Below are 17496 nucleotides of genomic sequence, written 5' to 3' on the forward strand. Positions count from 1 at the left end.
TATATATATATATATATACACATCTGTTGTTGTATTTAAATTTGCTCTGAATGATCTTAAAATATTTTTCCTTCTTAATATATAAAAGATTTTAAAAAATGTTCCGCCCAGGAAATAGTATTGAAAATTTCTACGCTATTTATTCATATTTACAATATCTCTTGGTGTTCGTTAGTTTTCTCATCTCGACGTCGCGGAAAGTGACAACGAGAAATGATTTAGAGAATGATCCCGCACGCTTCAAATAAATACAATGAGATATGATTCGCGATTACACTAATATAAGACATTATAATTATTACATTGTTATATTTTATATTCTAATTTAGTATCGCTTCCTTTATGAGTAACCTAGAATAAAAAGGTACAAAAAGGATGTATACGAAGGATATTACCACAGGACATGAGCAGGTCGAATACTTTGCTTTTTTACAGATATTGCACACGCAATGTCCTGTCGAGAGTACGAGAAAAAGCGCGACTGCTCTTCCGGGAATTTCATCGTTGCAGAGGCGCTTCTTCGCGGACTTAACATTTTTGGTATAACGTTTAGTCGTTAAAAGAGTCGTATATCCACTGGGAAGTGTGCTCGAAATGTGATGATCGCGTGTTGAAACGCTCGATACGCCATTTTAATTTACTACGACGGAAATGACAATACTTTGCAATGACAATACTTTAGAAACGGAAATAAGTACGCCTAAGGCTACGGTATATGTGACGTAATATATGTGAGTTCTTCTCGTCTGAGTGAGTCTCTCGAAACGCTCTTCCGGGTCTAGGAGACTTTACAAGTAACATAATACTTGGAAAAAAATTGTAGCCCCTTCCCTGACGTAACGTGTTCTACATTCTGTTTTGAAATATAAATTTTCTTGCAAAGTCTATATTTATTGAAAATATCGTATCTCTGACTTTTCGCTTATCAAAAATGTTCGGAAATTCTTCTACGCTTCTTCGCCCCGTTCTGGAATTATCGACCGTATGATTCGGCAACAGTCTGTTGCCGCGCGGCAAAGTGGATTATTTTCGTAAACCATCAATTCTTCTTCGAGAATTCCTGAAAGAAGGCCTCGATGGGTAACGTCGGCTCGTCTGTGGTGATCTTGAAATGGGATGAAACGAGTCTGCTCTCCGGTGAGACCGCCTTGAACATGCCCGGCTTGTCGTAGAGAGCGGACGCGGAGCTCGTCAGATCCGCCACGCTCTGCGACGCCTTGGCGAATAGTTCCTCCTCGTCAGAGGGCACATCGAACTTGGTCGTGGTCTCCGCGGTTTCCGACTCTTCCTCTCGCGGCGAGTCGACCTTGCTCTCGACGGACGGGGAGACTTCCGACTTTTCGACTCGACTCTCATTAGACTGCTTGTCGCCAGAGACTTGTCCGCGATCGTCATCGTTGGTCGTCGCGTCAATTAATGCTGCTTTTACCTTCTCGTCTTGGGAATCGGTCTCAATTCGGTGATCCTCATTTTTGTCTTCCTGCACGCCGAGTGGCACCGGATAGTTATCGAGCGACGCGGTCTCCTCCTTCACGCTGACAATCTCATTGCCCACGAGATGGGTGGTCGACGATGATGAAGCGGCGGTCGTCATAGCCGAGTAAAAACTGGTTTCCTCAGCGGCCATCTCCGTAGGTTCTTCCTGTCGCTTACTATCTGGATACGCCGTGGCCACGTGTTCCTTATGCGAATGCAGCCTGCTCTTTACGACCGGCCGCTTGCGTATCGACGATGAGTACACGTTTTCGGGTCGCGTCGAGCTCTGCCTGACATTCGTCTCGCCGTTAATTTGCGATCGGGTGGGACTATTCGTGGTGGATGCAATTCTGCTTCGATACACATTGCTGTTAATCGGCCGTCTCTTTGGCACAAACTTGTTGCTCTTTTCAGTCGTCGAGGACGTCTCCTCCGAAAATCGTTCATACTCCCTCGCGGCCACCGAGCTCGGCGTAGTAGTGGTTCGATAGTTCACCCTAGAGACGTACTTGTATCTACCAGTGGTCTCTCTGACGGTATCGCCCGGCTGTTGAGCCTGTTGATTCTTCGCATTCGACGTTCTCTGTTTGATATGAGAAACCCGTGTCAAGGTTTCGCCGGCGGGCGTCGGCACGGCCTCCGTCGTGGAACCTTGAGACAATCGGCTCTTGTAATCCAAGCGGCTCTTGTAATCCTTGATACTGAAGCGTGGTCTGGTAGCATTGCCGTATCTCAAGGGGCGCATCTTATGAGATCTCAGGGTGGAAGAGACAATCTGGGGAGTCTGCGTCGTCGGTTCAGGAGTAGTAGTAGTGGTCGTCGTCGTCGTAGTCGTCGATGCAATCGTGGTCGCACGATCGTAGTAATTACCCTCGGTCTTCACGTAGAAATCTTCCGGTATATTAGTAACGACGTTCGCATTTTTCTGATGCACGTCGACATTGTAGTCCTCGACTTTGTCGCGGCTAATCTCCGTAAAATATTCCTGCACTGGCACGGTGGTGTCGCGATAATCCTCACGATGATCCTCGCGATGATCCTCGCGATGATCCTTGCGATGACCCTCACGATGATCCTCGCGGTGATTCTCGCGATGATCCTCGCGATGATCCTCGCGATGATCTTCGCGGTGATTCTCGCGATGATCCTCGCGATGATCCTCGCGATGATCTTCGCGATGATCCTCGCGATGATCCTCGCGATAATCCTCGCGATGATCTTCACGGTGCTCCTCGCGTGGTCCCGCGCTTTGCTGCGAGGAGTAATCATAATACTGATTAATTGGCTGACTTGTTACGTACGAGACGCTCGGCTGATTTGTCTCGAACTGGTTATTCTCATTGTAACTCGGTGCAGACTCCGTCGTCTGTCCGTAGGAATTCAGCGACGATTGTGCGCTCTCCGTGACGATCTGCGCGTCAAAGGCGTCGTCGTGATTCACTCTGGTTCGGTAACTAGGTCGTTTTCTGATATTGCCTCTTTTCTCTGCGACTATGTCCTCGTTGTAAGTCACTTGGGTGGGTTTTATTCGTCTCCTTCGCGAAGAATCGTACTGATTGTGCTGCGCTTCCTCTCTGTTGTACTTGAGAAATTCTTCTTCCGTGTAAGACGTTGTAACGGGTTCCTCCGTAGTCGTCGAAGGTTTTCTTCGTCGAATTGGGACACCGGGACGACGAGTTCTGGACGGCTTCTGCGTCGTTACCACCGGCAAAGTCTGCGCTTCTGGTGCCAGCGTTGTCTGAATGGGCACTTCGTCTACGTGAAGGGTTAAGGGAACGGAGGTATCCGGCGATTGGCTCGGTGAATCTGTCAGTGAAGATTCGGGCGTTGGTTTTTTACGGCGATGCGGATCACGGAACGGTTTTTGCGGACGGTACGGCCGTGTCTCGATTTGAGGTTCGCGATAATCGACCTGTTGCTCTTGATACTCGTTCTGCTTATGCTGCTGGTATTGATAATTCTGATTTACTTGATTCTCCGGAATTTGCGATACCTATAATATTTACAGATAAATTTTTAATTTGTTTTTTTATCTTGTAGAGAATTTATAATAATCAAAAAATATAGAACAAATTTTTTAATAAAATTATTTATGTACCTAATAAATAAAATTGTTAAATTAAAAGATAATATTTGATAATTAATATTGATAGTTCAATTTATTCGTCATCATTAAAGATGTCAATTAATAGTACTTTAATATTTAACATCGGATGCAATACATTAAATTATAAAAAATAATATCTTACCTGAGGCTGTAATCTTAATTGTTCGACATTGTAAACATCGGGCTGCGATACAAGAATATTGACGTCCGTAGTGACCTGCGGTTCGAATTGCGCCAGTTGAATCGTGTACGGCATATCGGGCGAGATCTTCACGATATCCTGCGATTGATTTTTCGCAGACTCCACAGCCAGTCTGGCCGCCTGTTCCTCCTCCTTCTCCTGTTGTAAAAGCTGATCTAGCTCTTCCTGCCGTTTCTTCAACTCCTCCTGCTGCTGTCGTTCAATCTCCAGTTTTTGCTGGCGCTCCTGTTCCGCCAGTCTATCCCGATCGCGCTGCAGCAGCTGTTGTTGCAGCAGAAACTGTTGCTCGTTAAAGTGCTTTAGAGAGATACTCTCGGGTGTCTCATAATCCGATATCGGCGTCGATGGGTAAACCTCGACAGGATTGTAGGAGCTTTGCGGTCTATGGTAGAGCTTCGATACTTGCGTGATCTGATTCTGGTTCACGATCTCTTGGTTGAACTTGTTCGGCGGATTCTCCCTCGGAAGAACTTCGTTTATGTCGGACGTATATTTGTTTTTCGCCCACGTAGGCGGTGTCAGATCCTGTTGCTCCGATACATAATAAGTGCTCGTCGTTCGAGAATTAGGTGATTCGGTCTGTCCACCGAGTTTCTCCTGCTTCTTCCGCGGACTCTGATCCGGACGTTTGTAGTCATTCTCGCGAGCGACATCAACTGTCTGACTATATTTGCCAGGATTCCGCGTAACGGCAGTAGTAGGCGACGGCGTCGACGAAGACGTGTAGACCGCGGGTGGCAGGAGAGTCTCGTACGGCAACGAGGGCCGGAAGTTGTACGCGTTGTACGTACCGGGAGACGTCACGTAGCTGACCTCGTGGCTTTCGTGCACCAGGAAAGCGGGGTCTCTTTCGTAGGAAGACTTGAAGTGACCGTTCGGAGAGTGGTTCACTTGGCTGTAGAAGTTTCCGCTGCTCGCCGCGTTCAAGATCTGCGCGTTGTGCGGTTGCGGCTGATATCTGTCGTAAGCATCACGTTCGTTGCCGATCTTTTGTTTGCCAAAGTCGCCCGGAATCTCCGCGCTAGGTGGCTGGAAGTACGGTTTTGCGTTGCCGTTGACCTTCAGGGACTCGAACGGTTTCACCTGATGACGGGAGGATTGTAACGCCTGCGGCATAGCGTAGGGCGGTATGTAAGGACGATTGCTCGGATGGTTCACGGCATGCGTCGATGGATGATCGGTGGACGCGTAACTCTTGATGAAATAGGTCGCGGCGCGCACGGGATCCGGCAGTTGCTGAACATTCTGCGCTGTGATAAACTGCGGCTGTCGTAGGTAGTTGCCGTTGTCGCGCAGGATTGGCTTGCGGTTTTGGCTCACCTCGAAACGATACGCGTCCTTGGGCGGTGGTAGCAGGAACGTATACTCCTGGGTCTCCGAAGCACGCAAGGGTTTGCTTGGCGTCTTAGTCTCGCCCCGCGCCTTCGTCGCCGCATGTCCGAACACCGTGAAACTACCGAGTATACTCGGCGGACTGTATTCGTGAACTGGCGGCTTGCCTTTCCGCGGCGGCTTCAGTTTCTCTGAAGTCGCCATGTGCTCTTGAAACTTGCTTAGGACAGGATGCACCTGGACATTCTTCTCTAGGTAGCTGGATGGCGACACGTTGGTGCCGATCGTTTCCTCGTAGGAATTAGTCAGTGGCCGCCATCCGTTTGCGATCATCGATGATCGTGTTGGTGGCTATGGATCAGAGACTCGAGCTTTACATATTTTGACAGGAAAATTCAGAAATTGAATATATCAGATCTATAAGTCTCGCTAAATTAGGATCACAAAATTAAAAAAAAAATTAAAAATAATAAAATTAATAAAATTTGTATATATCGAGCACATCCTTGTCTCCCTGATTTTATAATAATATACTTATAACATTCTATTAAAAAATATTCTTTCTTATAATTAACTCTCTATTTTACACTTCTCCATCTACTAACAAGAATTGTTTTAAACTACGATCCATTAGATCAGTACATTGCAGCCGAGCAACTTGTATATCTAGCTTTGCCATCAAGCTCTCATGTACCTTCCCTATACGGTGCATCAAACACAACTTTCGTTCGCGTTTAAAGCAAGGACAGCTACAGTAATGCGATATTCGAACTTCCTGAAGAGGTTAATGGAATGGTTCCTGTTCCAGTTTCACCACGACGCGGACGTACGAGAAAATTGTAAGTGAGACTATTATTTCCCGCTATTGGCGGCAAGCTGCGGTCGGTATAATCAGAAAATAAGCGTACGAGGCTTTGAGAACATGTTACTTCCAATTCACCTTCCTAAGTCCGTTCATTCCGAGTACACACGTTCCGTGATAAGCCGCGTATTTTATTTGCACGCCTGTCGAGAATCCTAATAGCGTAATAAAATGAAAATCTAAGGTGTCGGAATGTCACTTCTCGATGGCGACTGTGGATAAACGTGCGCGCGAATATTGTGTTACATGCGAAATAAAATCAATAGCTTTTAGACGGCAAATTATCTTTCGTCTAACTTCCCCAGTTATTTTGCTTTTGTGGCAGTAAAGGAATTGTCGCGCGTTTCCGCGCGGCTGTCGAGTCGCGTAAAACGCCATTAGAATCAAAAGACAGAGATTTTATTGACTCGTGCATTACTTATGCGATAATAGAAAGATGTCAATAAAATATCAAATGCGCGAGAGAAGCTGTCTCGGAAAAGTCAGTTATAATTTATATATGATCCGCTTTATGAATTTAAAGATAGTTCTTTATTTTAAAAAATTTCAAAGAGAAGGCTCAAAGAGAATAGCATCGTCATAACTTTCTGATATTAAATATTAACTATATTGATATTTGAATATTAAATTAAAAAAAATATAAAGCATAAAAGTAATGGTATTAACAATTAACGATAATAATGTACAATAAAGATTAGGTGAAATTTTTTATATCGATTATACTTACGGCTTTAATGTCAGCGCGATCTATTGATACGGTGATCGCTCCTATGGCGACGAACAGCCATGTCGTCAAAACATCTGTATTATTCGAATAATATAAATTAAAGCTTTTTAATATGACAGAAGATCTTGCGAATTTAGCGTAAAATATACTTACAACTCAGTAACAGTGTCGACGACATCGTGGCAGACCATGAGATCATTTATATGTGAATTCTGCAACAGAACAAATAATTGCTTATTATTAACAGAGTCCGATGTTTTATTTCAAATGTTATCATCGCATCGCATTTGTAAGAACAGAATTAAACGGATGATCGAAAAAAATATGTTAAATTTAAAACGAAAGCAATTTTTATTTATATAAAATACTACACTTTCTCTGCGTAAAGCGGATTAAATCATACGAGAAAATAATATTTATCAATATCCCCGTGATATAAGTAGGACACCCGGCGCCCCATACTTCATCCCGCATCAAGGTGAATTAACTGATGTTAAAATATGAGCACGAGAAAAGTGTAACGTATCGCGTAGAGAAAGGAAGGATAGAAAGCGTCGTGCATCTATCATAATCTCCCGGATCGTTTCCGTGCTGTTTTCTCATTCTTAAATCGCGGTAATAACGAAATCCACGAAAGGGGGAGAGAATTTCTCTTTTTATATACGGACATTTGCCATAATACACGAACATCTTTTGTACAATGTGCACTTTTGTGCAAAGTAACGTGAAATGCGAGTTAATAGGCCCGATATTGTAATTTCGAGTCACTTGGCTGAACTTTAGCTTTTCTAAAACATTGTTTGTCGTAGTGACAGTTTGACTTATCACGCGGATATAAAAAAGAAAAAGCGGAGATATCGGGGGATATTACAAAGTCGTTAGTAAATCTTAATATTCATGAGGCTAACGCGGTGAATCGCTAACTATCCCATTATTGGTGCAAATGTTCGACGTAACGGCCGAAGCTACCGGATTATGAAATTGCAACATAAATTTAGATAGAGTTACGATACTGCTTACGATACCATTAAACATTAAACCTTTCGCAGGAGTCTATATGTAACAAGGATAATTAATAGGCGAATGAACAAACTGAATGAACTGAAAATTGTATGAAATGGTAGCGTGATATTACAATCAATTATTCTCGCAATTAATGTTTAAAAGGAAGAAACAATATCGCATGTATATTATATAAAATAGTAAAACAGAATTACATAAAATAGTAAAGCTGAGCGCGCAGGAAATTTGTAATGTAAAAATAACGCGCTTTCTCCTCATTCGTTAAGCATCGGGGGTGTACAAATTGTCGACTTTGCATAGGTAATTTTTTTTCTTACCGTCATATGTAGAAGAAAGTTTCAGGCGGGAAAAAGTAAAAGTGCCGCGATATTGAAGCATTTTCCGTAAACGCTCTCACTTTCCCGAATTGTATGATCGAAATTTCATTTAATCGATAGCCACGCGTTAATAATGCGAGACCCTAGAAATTGGTTCGCGCAGCATCGCCACGCCAATTCAATTGGCGAATCTGATCGCCACTCATCGATTTTGACGTAATTATAAGCTGGTGTTAAGCGATACGGACCGTATGAATATTTCTTTTGCATCTCACATAATCATCGTACGAATAATCAATTTTGCGCGTACGCGGCTAATTACGTGCAGCCGTATCTTCTATAATTATATACGAGTAATTACAAATTTTTAGTAAATATTTGTGTGTATATAATGAATATCGTCTTTTACAAATGTAATGTTTTTCTCGACTATCGCATAATATCTGTTTCAAACATCGATGATTATCGTTTACGATAATGAATAATTCGTGGATGTATATATCGTGCTTTATACTAAAAATTGTATTTTAAAATTAATATTTATTTCCATTTATATGATGAATAATCCGTTCCAATTTCTCTTTCGACCTCTGGAGGGATAAAATTTTTTAAATATCAGTGTTTCAAATTTTTCACAATCTGTATTTAAAAATGACCCAAGATTTTTTTTATGTTTCTTTCCTGTTGGCCCGGAAGACGGATGTGCCACAGGTATGAAATAAAAACACTTGGATGAGTGCGCTTGCTCGCAAATAATATCGTTTGGTGCTGCCATCTTTTCGGTCAAAAATGGCTGCAGTACAAGAAATCGATAGAGCCCGGTTGCATTTAAATTTCAAGCCAGTTTCCAGATGAATTAATTATAAATGTCGTTGTCCAGCATTCCCAAAGGAGTTGATACATTCCATGGTCGACATGATGAATAGAGTCGAATGTTATAAACCTGGCGTTCCAGAGTTTGAATAGCCTCTCATTTTTCGTTTTATCAATCGTTTTTTAAATTCAATCCATTATGATTGAATATGAAAAGCGCAGGGAAATATTTTGAATTACTTTGCATTATCAAACAAAAAACCATATTCTCAGAAAAGATTTTGCGATCTTGAAAAAACTGTCTAACTAAGATTATTCGTTCAGCTTTTAAATAATGTGATGGAATATGTATGATAAACGATTGTTGTTATAATTTAATAACTGTGTGAAATAATATGTACATTAACGTAACAGGCAATCATCGAAGTTGCACGTTTTTCTCCATTAAATATGATTTATACGAGACAGAATTACTCAAGGAATTTTCTGCCATTCTGAATAATTCGATTAAGAGTTGATTGAAATACGAGCAAACTCACTGTTGCTTCTGATCTTTATGACCGCATATATTTTTCTCGATTGCCGTGTAATATAATAATACGATTTAATAAATTCAAATCAATCGAATAAGATTTAAACTACTTAGTTGCCGATTTAAGTTGTTATTAATCCCGTACTTTTTAATAATATATCTTTTTAAAAACGTTCTTTTATTAGATATGTCTTTAAGAATCATTATAATTTAATTATCTTATTTAAAACTAAATTAAATAAAAAAATCCCTGACGATATTCTTCTTTATATTTATAGATATTTATATCTTACAACAGTTAGTTTCCCATTTATATGGTAATTTTTCTTACCTAGATTCATCGACCTTGACGTAGCGTTAAAATCGATTTCCAAACGCCAGGAATGCACTTTCTATGATCTTTCGCAATTCAAAGCGCGTTTGAGTTAATGTTTCCGAAAGAACTGTTACAACTACATGTCAATGCGTATCTTCGGCGATATTTATCGCCGTCAATTTCTTCTCGCGATTTAATTCACAATCTGGCATTCACAATAGACGTTATAATACAGACGCTTCGTCTCTCTCTATGCGTCAATGAACACTCTCAGAATCCACTAACTGGAAATGCCGTGCTATGTAGCTTAAACGGTGCAAGTGCATTATACCGACTGACAGAAGCCTAGACGCGCAAGAGCAGCCTTTTAGCATTAATGAATTGAAATTTGCTTTATGTGCGTTGCTTTAACAAAGGCAGAGACGCCTGTGATTTATCCGTCAATATAGGCTACCGTAGTGTATCGTTCCACAAAGTAAAGCTAAATCTCTATCCTCCGGATAGAGAGACTGCAAAGTATGCTAACTTAAAACACATATAGTTTGAAAGATATTACTTAATGACAATAAACCGTAAAGATTTAAGACACACATATTGTAAAACTTCGTTTCTTTTTCATTCCTCATCAAAATTACAAAAATACGAGGGAAAAAATTTTTAAAGAAAATCTCAACTTTACTTCTAATTTAACCATTTTCCACGAGTTGTGCTCCAAGTTATTAAAGTTCACGGTATTTCATTTAGTTTTATGTGACGTAAAAAGTTATTTGTGGGTGTATAATTTAAATTTAAAATTTTGATTTAAATGTTCCAGAAAGAAAATATTTCTCGCATGTAAAAAAATGTTTGTGCTTCTCTGTTGACCGATATCTTGTCTTGATGATTATTGTGCTTTATAAGAAATATTTGCATCATCACCTACGTAGATCGCGCAAAACTCTCTCTAATATTTTAATATAAATGAGATTTCAAATATTCCACGATTTTGAACATATTAGATAATGATAAACGCCGGAATCCTGTGAGTTTCCTGCAGCAGCAGGAAGCAGATAAGCGGCCGATCGGAAAAGGTTGTAGCATTTCAAAGATCGTTTTTTTGCGAGTTTTTAAACGCGCCCGATCTCGCGAAAGGGTTACGCTCTGGTTCGCCTGGCCTTTCGCTTTCCACTTCATGTGTGGAAGCGGAGCCCATGCATTAATCGTCAATTATCTCGCCGTAAAATTGGGCGCGCGTTACTGTTTAACTCGCGCAGAATGGCCATGGAATAAAACCCTCTGGGGGCACACGAATATGACGTTACGTGCAGTTAGTCGCACAATAAGAGTTACGTATATTGCGTAATATGCACTCTCTGATCGTACTGTGGTGGTCGTTTCTCGCCGTTGTCCCGGTTTATCTTATTTGGAATAGTTACAAGTCTGCAATTATCGACGATGACAGAACGCTTCTTTTACATTTTTGTTTCTGTAACAAAAGATATAAAGAAGATTCTCTCTGTACTCTAATTTGGATTGTATTCAAAGGCGCAATGAATATATTACGATCGTGAGATCGTAATGAGAACGGAAAAACAACGCGGGTTCTAATTTACTGTAAATTTACTCTAACGGTAATAATTCCGCAAGGGTCAAGCCAGTTATACTCCAGTCTCCTTTTAATTCTGATGATTTTTATTCACGATGATTTATTCATGCGCGTATATAATGTTATTTATGAAATAAACAGTAGAGATATATAGAAGATTCTAAAAATCCAGTTACTTATGCAAATGCAAAGCAGATATAAATTATATATGAGTATATCGATACTTTATCGTTTTCATCAAGAATTTTATACGCTAGTCTTTTAGAATAATATTACGATTAATTATCATAGAGCGAAATGGTTTTATCTAGAGTGCTGAATGGTTTTATCTGTGGGAGAGTTTGCGACGTTGTCAGAGATGAAGATTCTTGCAAAATCCCTTCACGCTTCCGGACTTCTCGTCGGAAAAGATAAACTAGCCGGTGGTTAAGTATGATGACACGGGAGAAGATAAATTGGACGCGCGTAATGGCCAGGCGGCGCGTTCTGCTGTTTTTATAAGACGATGAAATCCTCCTAAAGCGATTGTGTGACCACCAACAGTCGTTCTTCAAATAACCGTAGCGTCTTCTCCCTCCGTCCCTTCTCTCTCGAAACTCCCGTATATCCGCGGATTCCTCCTCTCATGCGTGTGCCAGCGTGCAACGAGCGTAAGACTCGGCGACGTGTCGCAACGTCACGCATCTGAAAAAAAAACATCGTTTCCCAAGACTTCTCGATGGCCTAATCAACTACTGGGATCCCCATTATAACAATGACGAGCAGCGTTCGATGTCTAATTCGAGATAAGATTACGGTCTAGTCGTCGCGCATGGCGGCGTCCCAACATATGTACATACGTATCCTGCGTACTCTCGGCGCAAATTAGAAGATTAACGATTGTAAGACGTAGCGTAATTAAGTATCTTAACGTCGCGTAGGACGCGGAAGACGCTTGTCCGGTTTTAAAAAGTCGCGATTAAAATCCAGAGTTTCAAAAGAGCATCGAAATCTTCGAGAATTTAAATTGGGATCCTTTTAAATAGAATTTCACGTAAAAGTAGGAAAAGAAAAGTTGCAAAGTTTTCCTTTCCAAGGAAATAAACATAATATATTTTTATCGTCGTATTTTCTTTCACGATATTGCACAATGTAATTTTAGTCTGCTCGACACGTCGATAACACTCCTCTTCCAATTCTTCGCGTATTCTAAGAGTTGCGCAAAGCGCGATTCATTAACGATGACATAAGAACGCGTCGGGAGAGAAGGTATGGGAACAACGTGGGAGATTATTCGAGATGCGACTCGCGAGAACGTGGAGCACGCCCGCAATATCGAATTATGCGTTAACGAGCGAATAACAGGCTACGATGAGGCCTCATGAATGACCGGAGGATCTCAGACAGTTTGTACGACGAGCTCGCATTTCCCTCTCGAATGGGATACTTTCACTGTAATGCGACAGGTCTCGTTGCGGCGAAATGATACATAAACGAGCTTTAATGTTAACGTTACCGGGAAACTTGCTTGTTACAGAAAAGTGAAAGGGGAACTCATGCGTGTACACATACGCGTACGTACATATAATAAATAACGAAAATGTCAAACGGCGCGAATAATTCGATAACCGCGATTCGAACGGCGTACATTGACAGTTCTCCTGTTAGGTAACTGTGAGATATATTTCTATTGCAAAGAGAGTTATACATATTTCCTCTGACGGTTTTATCGAATAAAATAAAACAGTATTATATACATTGTCGATTTAACGGCGATTTAAGATCTATTAATTTTATCTCTTACAAGATATATAAACGCGTTTCTCTCAAGAAGATAGCTTCGACAATTTGATAAATTTGATAAATTCTCTAATGTGTACACTAGGTTTCTAATTTGATTTGCTGTTTAAGTCAGAACATGCTTGTATCGGCAGAATCCGACGGCTGTTTAACTTGTAGTTAAAGCGAGTGGAGAACCTGTTGATGTTGCAATTCAGGAGAACTTCCCGATCAAATAGACTGGCTCTATGCAATATATGTTAGATCGATAACAGTATCACGAGTAATTTATGCAGATGAGATTATTGTATCATGTGTCGCTCCCTTCTACACAATTTTGATCACCGAATAACCTAACTGATTTAATTATAATAGAGCCATATCAATGAACATTGAAAAAAATTGTTGGTTTGCGATGCATAAACAACTCATATTCAACTGAATTTATTTCTATAAAATAGTAAGCGCCATAAAAAATTAAAACTATTGCGTTAAACGTGAGAAAGGATGTTTAATCTGTTGATTAAGAATAATTTGAGTTTATTAATGAAACTCGACGCTGCTGTTTATAATAGCGATAACAGGATGGAGAAAGATGAAGATGCGCGGCGGACGTCGCGCGAGAAATCTCGATCTTACGAAATCAGATCTCATGTTTCGTTTGCGATCTGATAATGAGTAACGAATACAGGAAAGCTGCAATTATTTGCATCATGTTAATTAACTTTCAGACTCTCCCGCACTTCCTGAGTCTTGCCTTATCAAGTATCATTCGACAGATGCAACTTATATTTGTGGTATTGCAAACTTCTGGGATTCAACGGCTTAAAAACTTTTAACAATACGTTTTTAATAACACGCGTCGAAAAATAGATATACAAAAAAATCCTGGGAAAATCGAGCGTCTAATGTCTAATACATTCGAGAATAAAAATTAATGCTCGATCAATATACCGTGACAAATAAAAATATAATCCTAATTTAATTTCCAATTGAATTTTTATCTTATTGTTAAATGATGAATTACATTAATTAATTATGTGCAGTTATTATGTACCATGATTACGTTGACAATATATTAAATGGTACGATAAAATTTATTTTATATTATACGACGTCATCACGAATTATTTAAAGCGCATAATACGAATGTGCTAACTGGAAAATAATCGAACAATCGATGCAGTTACATTTGGAACAGCATAATTAATTACTTTGTAAAAGCCGCGTGTGTGTGTCTATGCTTTATTATTCAACAAACATGTAATCAAACGTGGAAATGTACGATAATACGGATGTATTTATGACGTTTCAATATTTGTTCTAAATAATTATTACGAAAAACTAATGTTTTAAAAACCGCATATTTGATATACTCATAGAAGAAATAAACTGCTCTGCGAGTTATATAAATATTCGCCATATAGTTTTGATTATAATCACCAGCCGTTATAACAATTGATAATTTGATTTCAAGTTATTTATAAATAACGCGATAAATATACAATGTGTAATTTCGAGCTATTAGTTACGAAAGATAGAAGAGAGAAAGCAACGAATATATATTCTATTCCTTCGTTTGAACATTCTGGTATAGCAGGTTTCTCGCTTGTGTTTAAAAATATTCGAGAAAAAATTGATATTTATATTATTAGCTTTCCTCTCGAAATGCATTCGTGGTCGAGTGAATTTGAATAATCGACTCCGATATTAATATCCCCTTTGGCTGGCTCTCCGACGTTAACCAATAGAGCAACGCGTGCTTAGTAGAGATATAAAGTGCTACAACGAGGTCGACAAGTGTTTTGTGATGCGAGTAAAAGTAATGACGAGATATGCCGGCGAAATACCTGAGGATACTTTCGATGTCGTGACGTGATCGAGAGTGACCGCGTAATGACGAAATCGTCTCAAGAGCGAGTAGAGTCGACGAATAAAATGGGAGGAACAGAGTCCAGGGTCTAGTTTTCTTGCAAACCGAGTGAAAGATTTTGTTGAAGAGAAGGAGAGAGAGACGTCTAACTATCTTCGTAGAAATTTAATGATCGAACGCGATTAATTGCATCGAACGAGTTCTCATAGCGTGTCGCGGGACGAAGTGAAACGAAGCGAGATACGTGCTCGGAAAAGGAAAAGGACAAATTAACCAACTTCTCCCTCTCGCCTGTGTTTGTACTTTCCTTAACTAATGTGAGATATATCGCAAATCCCTCGTTTCCATAATCGATAATTAAACCGTTCGACACGTTTATCTATGTAGCGCTGTCAGGCGTACCTAATGATTCGGGCTTTACAGAATGAGACTGGTGATGAGAAGCGTACATTCCAAGCTTTACAAAATCTATTTGGATATTAAAAAAAGAAACGTTGTAACATAAAAAGTATTAAAACGATAGAAAATTTAAAAATATTTTTTGATCGCTCTACAAGATCGAAACTGTCTCACACACACACGTGTACATACATACGATATAACGGTTGCAAAATTAATCTGCTCGTCACAGTTGTAAATAAACAATTTTTCGCACTTTGCCCCTGTGTAATTTCAATTCTTCGTTTGTTATAAAGCGCGATAAATATAATTTTGTAGAATCTTACAGAGCAGGTTGATATCCCAAGGTAGGAGTTAATAAATGCGCTACAAAGTGATCTCGTTTGCGAAACCTGGCAACGAGAGAAAAGTCTCGCTTCAACGCATCCCGGATAAAGCGGATAGAGAAGTTCGACGCGTTCCAGAAACTCCAACCGCAGCAGTTTACGGATTACTCTGATCAAATACGTTATAAGTCATCGGAATGATCGCGGATAATAGAACGTTCGCGGGGCCTCCGTCTCTCTTTTTCTCGATAACCGGGCGAGTGACGGAACTCGAAAATTACAAGCCGAGAGAACTGGATCGCAACGGGCGGATCGCGCGATGACAGGACGGATGCGCGCTTTCCTGCCGAGGAGGCGCCGGATCTGGGTCGGCGCAACTCTTGACGCGCCTAGATACGCGGGTGCGACTTAATATGCATACCTAGTCGCCGCCGATTCCTGTAGGTCACGTAGTCTCTAGAATGAAGAAAACTGTCTCGGCGAAGGGAAAGTTATGACGATTTCGAGGGAGCCACCTTGATTGCCGGCAAGTGCGTCCTCCCCCTCTTTCTCCCCTACCTCTACCTCCTCCTTTTCGTCATCGCGAGCGACCTCGATGCACGAGCAAGTGCAGCGCTCGCATGTAACAACGATCGTACGTACGACCGGTTCAATGCGCACGGTCCATGAATAATGCACGAGAGGATTAAGTAAGATCACGGCTCGTCACTTTGTAGGGCTCTCGATAATTGCACGATGCGCGGGGTTAATTGAATCGATTATTCCGAAAGCGACACGCGAATACGGCGGCGAGACCGGTTTTTCCGTCGCTGACGACGACGAAATTTGCACGTCATTGAACGTGACGGCGGGTCTCTCATGAAGAAACCATGAGATTGATTACGTAAAATATCGGGAGAGAAAAAAGGGGATATAAATATGTATATATATATATATCCGTGTAACAAAACGTTATAATCACGCGCGAAAGTGATTATTTGATGAAGGTAAGCGCGGAACCGGTTTTAAAAATTGAAAAAAAAAAAAAATTGATCACAATTAAACAGTTTCACTTGGATTCATTTTTTGCGCGCCACAATCTTATTACACAATATATCCGTTAGAAGGGGCCGAAATAATATATGGCCTTTGGAAAAGTATAGGAAACAGAGTTGTGTGTGCACTTTCTCATATTATAATACGCGTTAGAAAAAGTGAGAACCACTGTCGTCTTCTCACGTCGCCAAACTCGGGGACAATAGATTGCGTTTCTTTCTCACCAAATTATATGTAACGCATTTCATCGTGGGCGCGTTTTTTGTGTAATTTTGTGAGAGCTCACGTAATACTGTTACATTGCTACACCGTGTAACAAAACGTTATAATCACGCGCGAAAGTGATTATTTGATGAAGGTAAGCGCGGAACCGGTTGTAAAAATTGAAAAAAAAAAAATTGATCACAATTAAACAGTTTCACTTGGATTCATTTTTTGCGCGCCACAATCTTATTACACAATATATCCGTTAGAAGGGGCCGAAATAATATATGGCCTTTGGAAAAGTATAGGAAACAGAGTTGTGTGTGCACTTTCTCATATTATAATACGCGTTAGAAAAAGTGAGAACCACTGTCGTCTTCTCACGTCGCCAAACTCGGGGACAATAGATTGCGTTTCTTTCTCACCAAATTATATGTAACGCATTTCATCGTGGGCGCGTTTTTTGTGTAATTTTGTGAGAGCTCACGTAATACTGTTACATTGCTACAAGTTCTCAAAGAATACAAATGCGCTCGGTCTAATTGATTAATCTCGTCGGACTCGTTTATTTTTATAAATTTTATATGAAATTTGATAATATTTTTAATA

The 17496-nt window shown here is 40.4% G+C and overlaps 1 protein-coding gene across 1 annotated transcript; it reads right to left on the reverse strand.

Annotated features, from left to right (window-relative positions):
* Positions 1-64: 64 nt before the first annotated feature.
* Positions 65-9834, reverse strand: LOC115234943. The gene is made up of 5 exons (XM_029806368.1): positions 9723-9834; positions 6860-6918; positions 6707-6780; positions 3726-5468; positions 65-3469 (listed from the first exon to the last, which is right to left on the reverse strand). The coding sequence occupies exons 2-5, from the start codon at positions 6903-6905 to the stop codon at positions 1040-1042; spliced, it is 4293 nt and encodes a 1430-aa protein (XP_029662228.1). The 5' UTR covers positions 6906-6918; positions 9723-9834; the 3' UTR covers positions 65-1039.
* Positions 9835-17496: the final 7662 nt, after the last annotated feature.

This window comes from Formica exsecta, unplaced genomic scaffold (assembly GCF_003651465.1).
Source record: "Formica exsecta isolate Colony F162 unplaced genomic scaffold, ASM365146v1 scaffold21, whole genome shotgun sequence".
NCBI lineage: Eukaryota > Metazoa > Arthropoda > Insecta > Hymenoptera > Formicidae > Formica > Formica exsecta.

Coding starts and splice junctions, on each gene's coding strand:
- LOC115234943 (XM_029806368.1), bottom strand. CDS start 6,905: ATGATCTCATGGTCTGCCACGATGTCGTCGACACTGTTACTGAGTT. Junction 5,469..6,706: donor ATCGCGCTGACATTAAAGCC/GTAAGTATAATC, acceptor TCTGATCCATAG/CCACCAACACGATCATCGAT. Junction 3,470..3,725: donor AATTAAGATTACAGCCTCAG/GTAAGATATTAT, acceptor TAAATATTATAG/GTATCGCAAATTCCGGAGAA.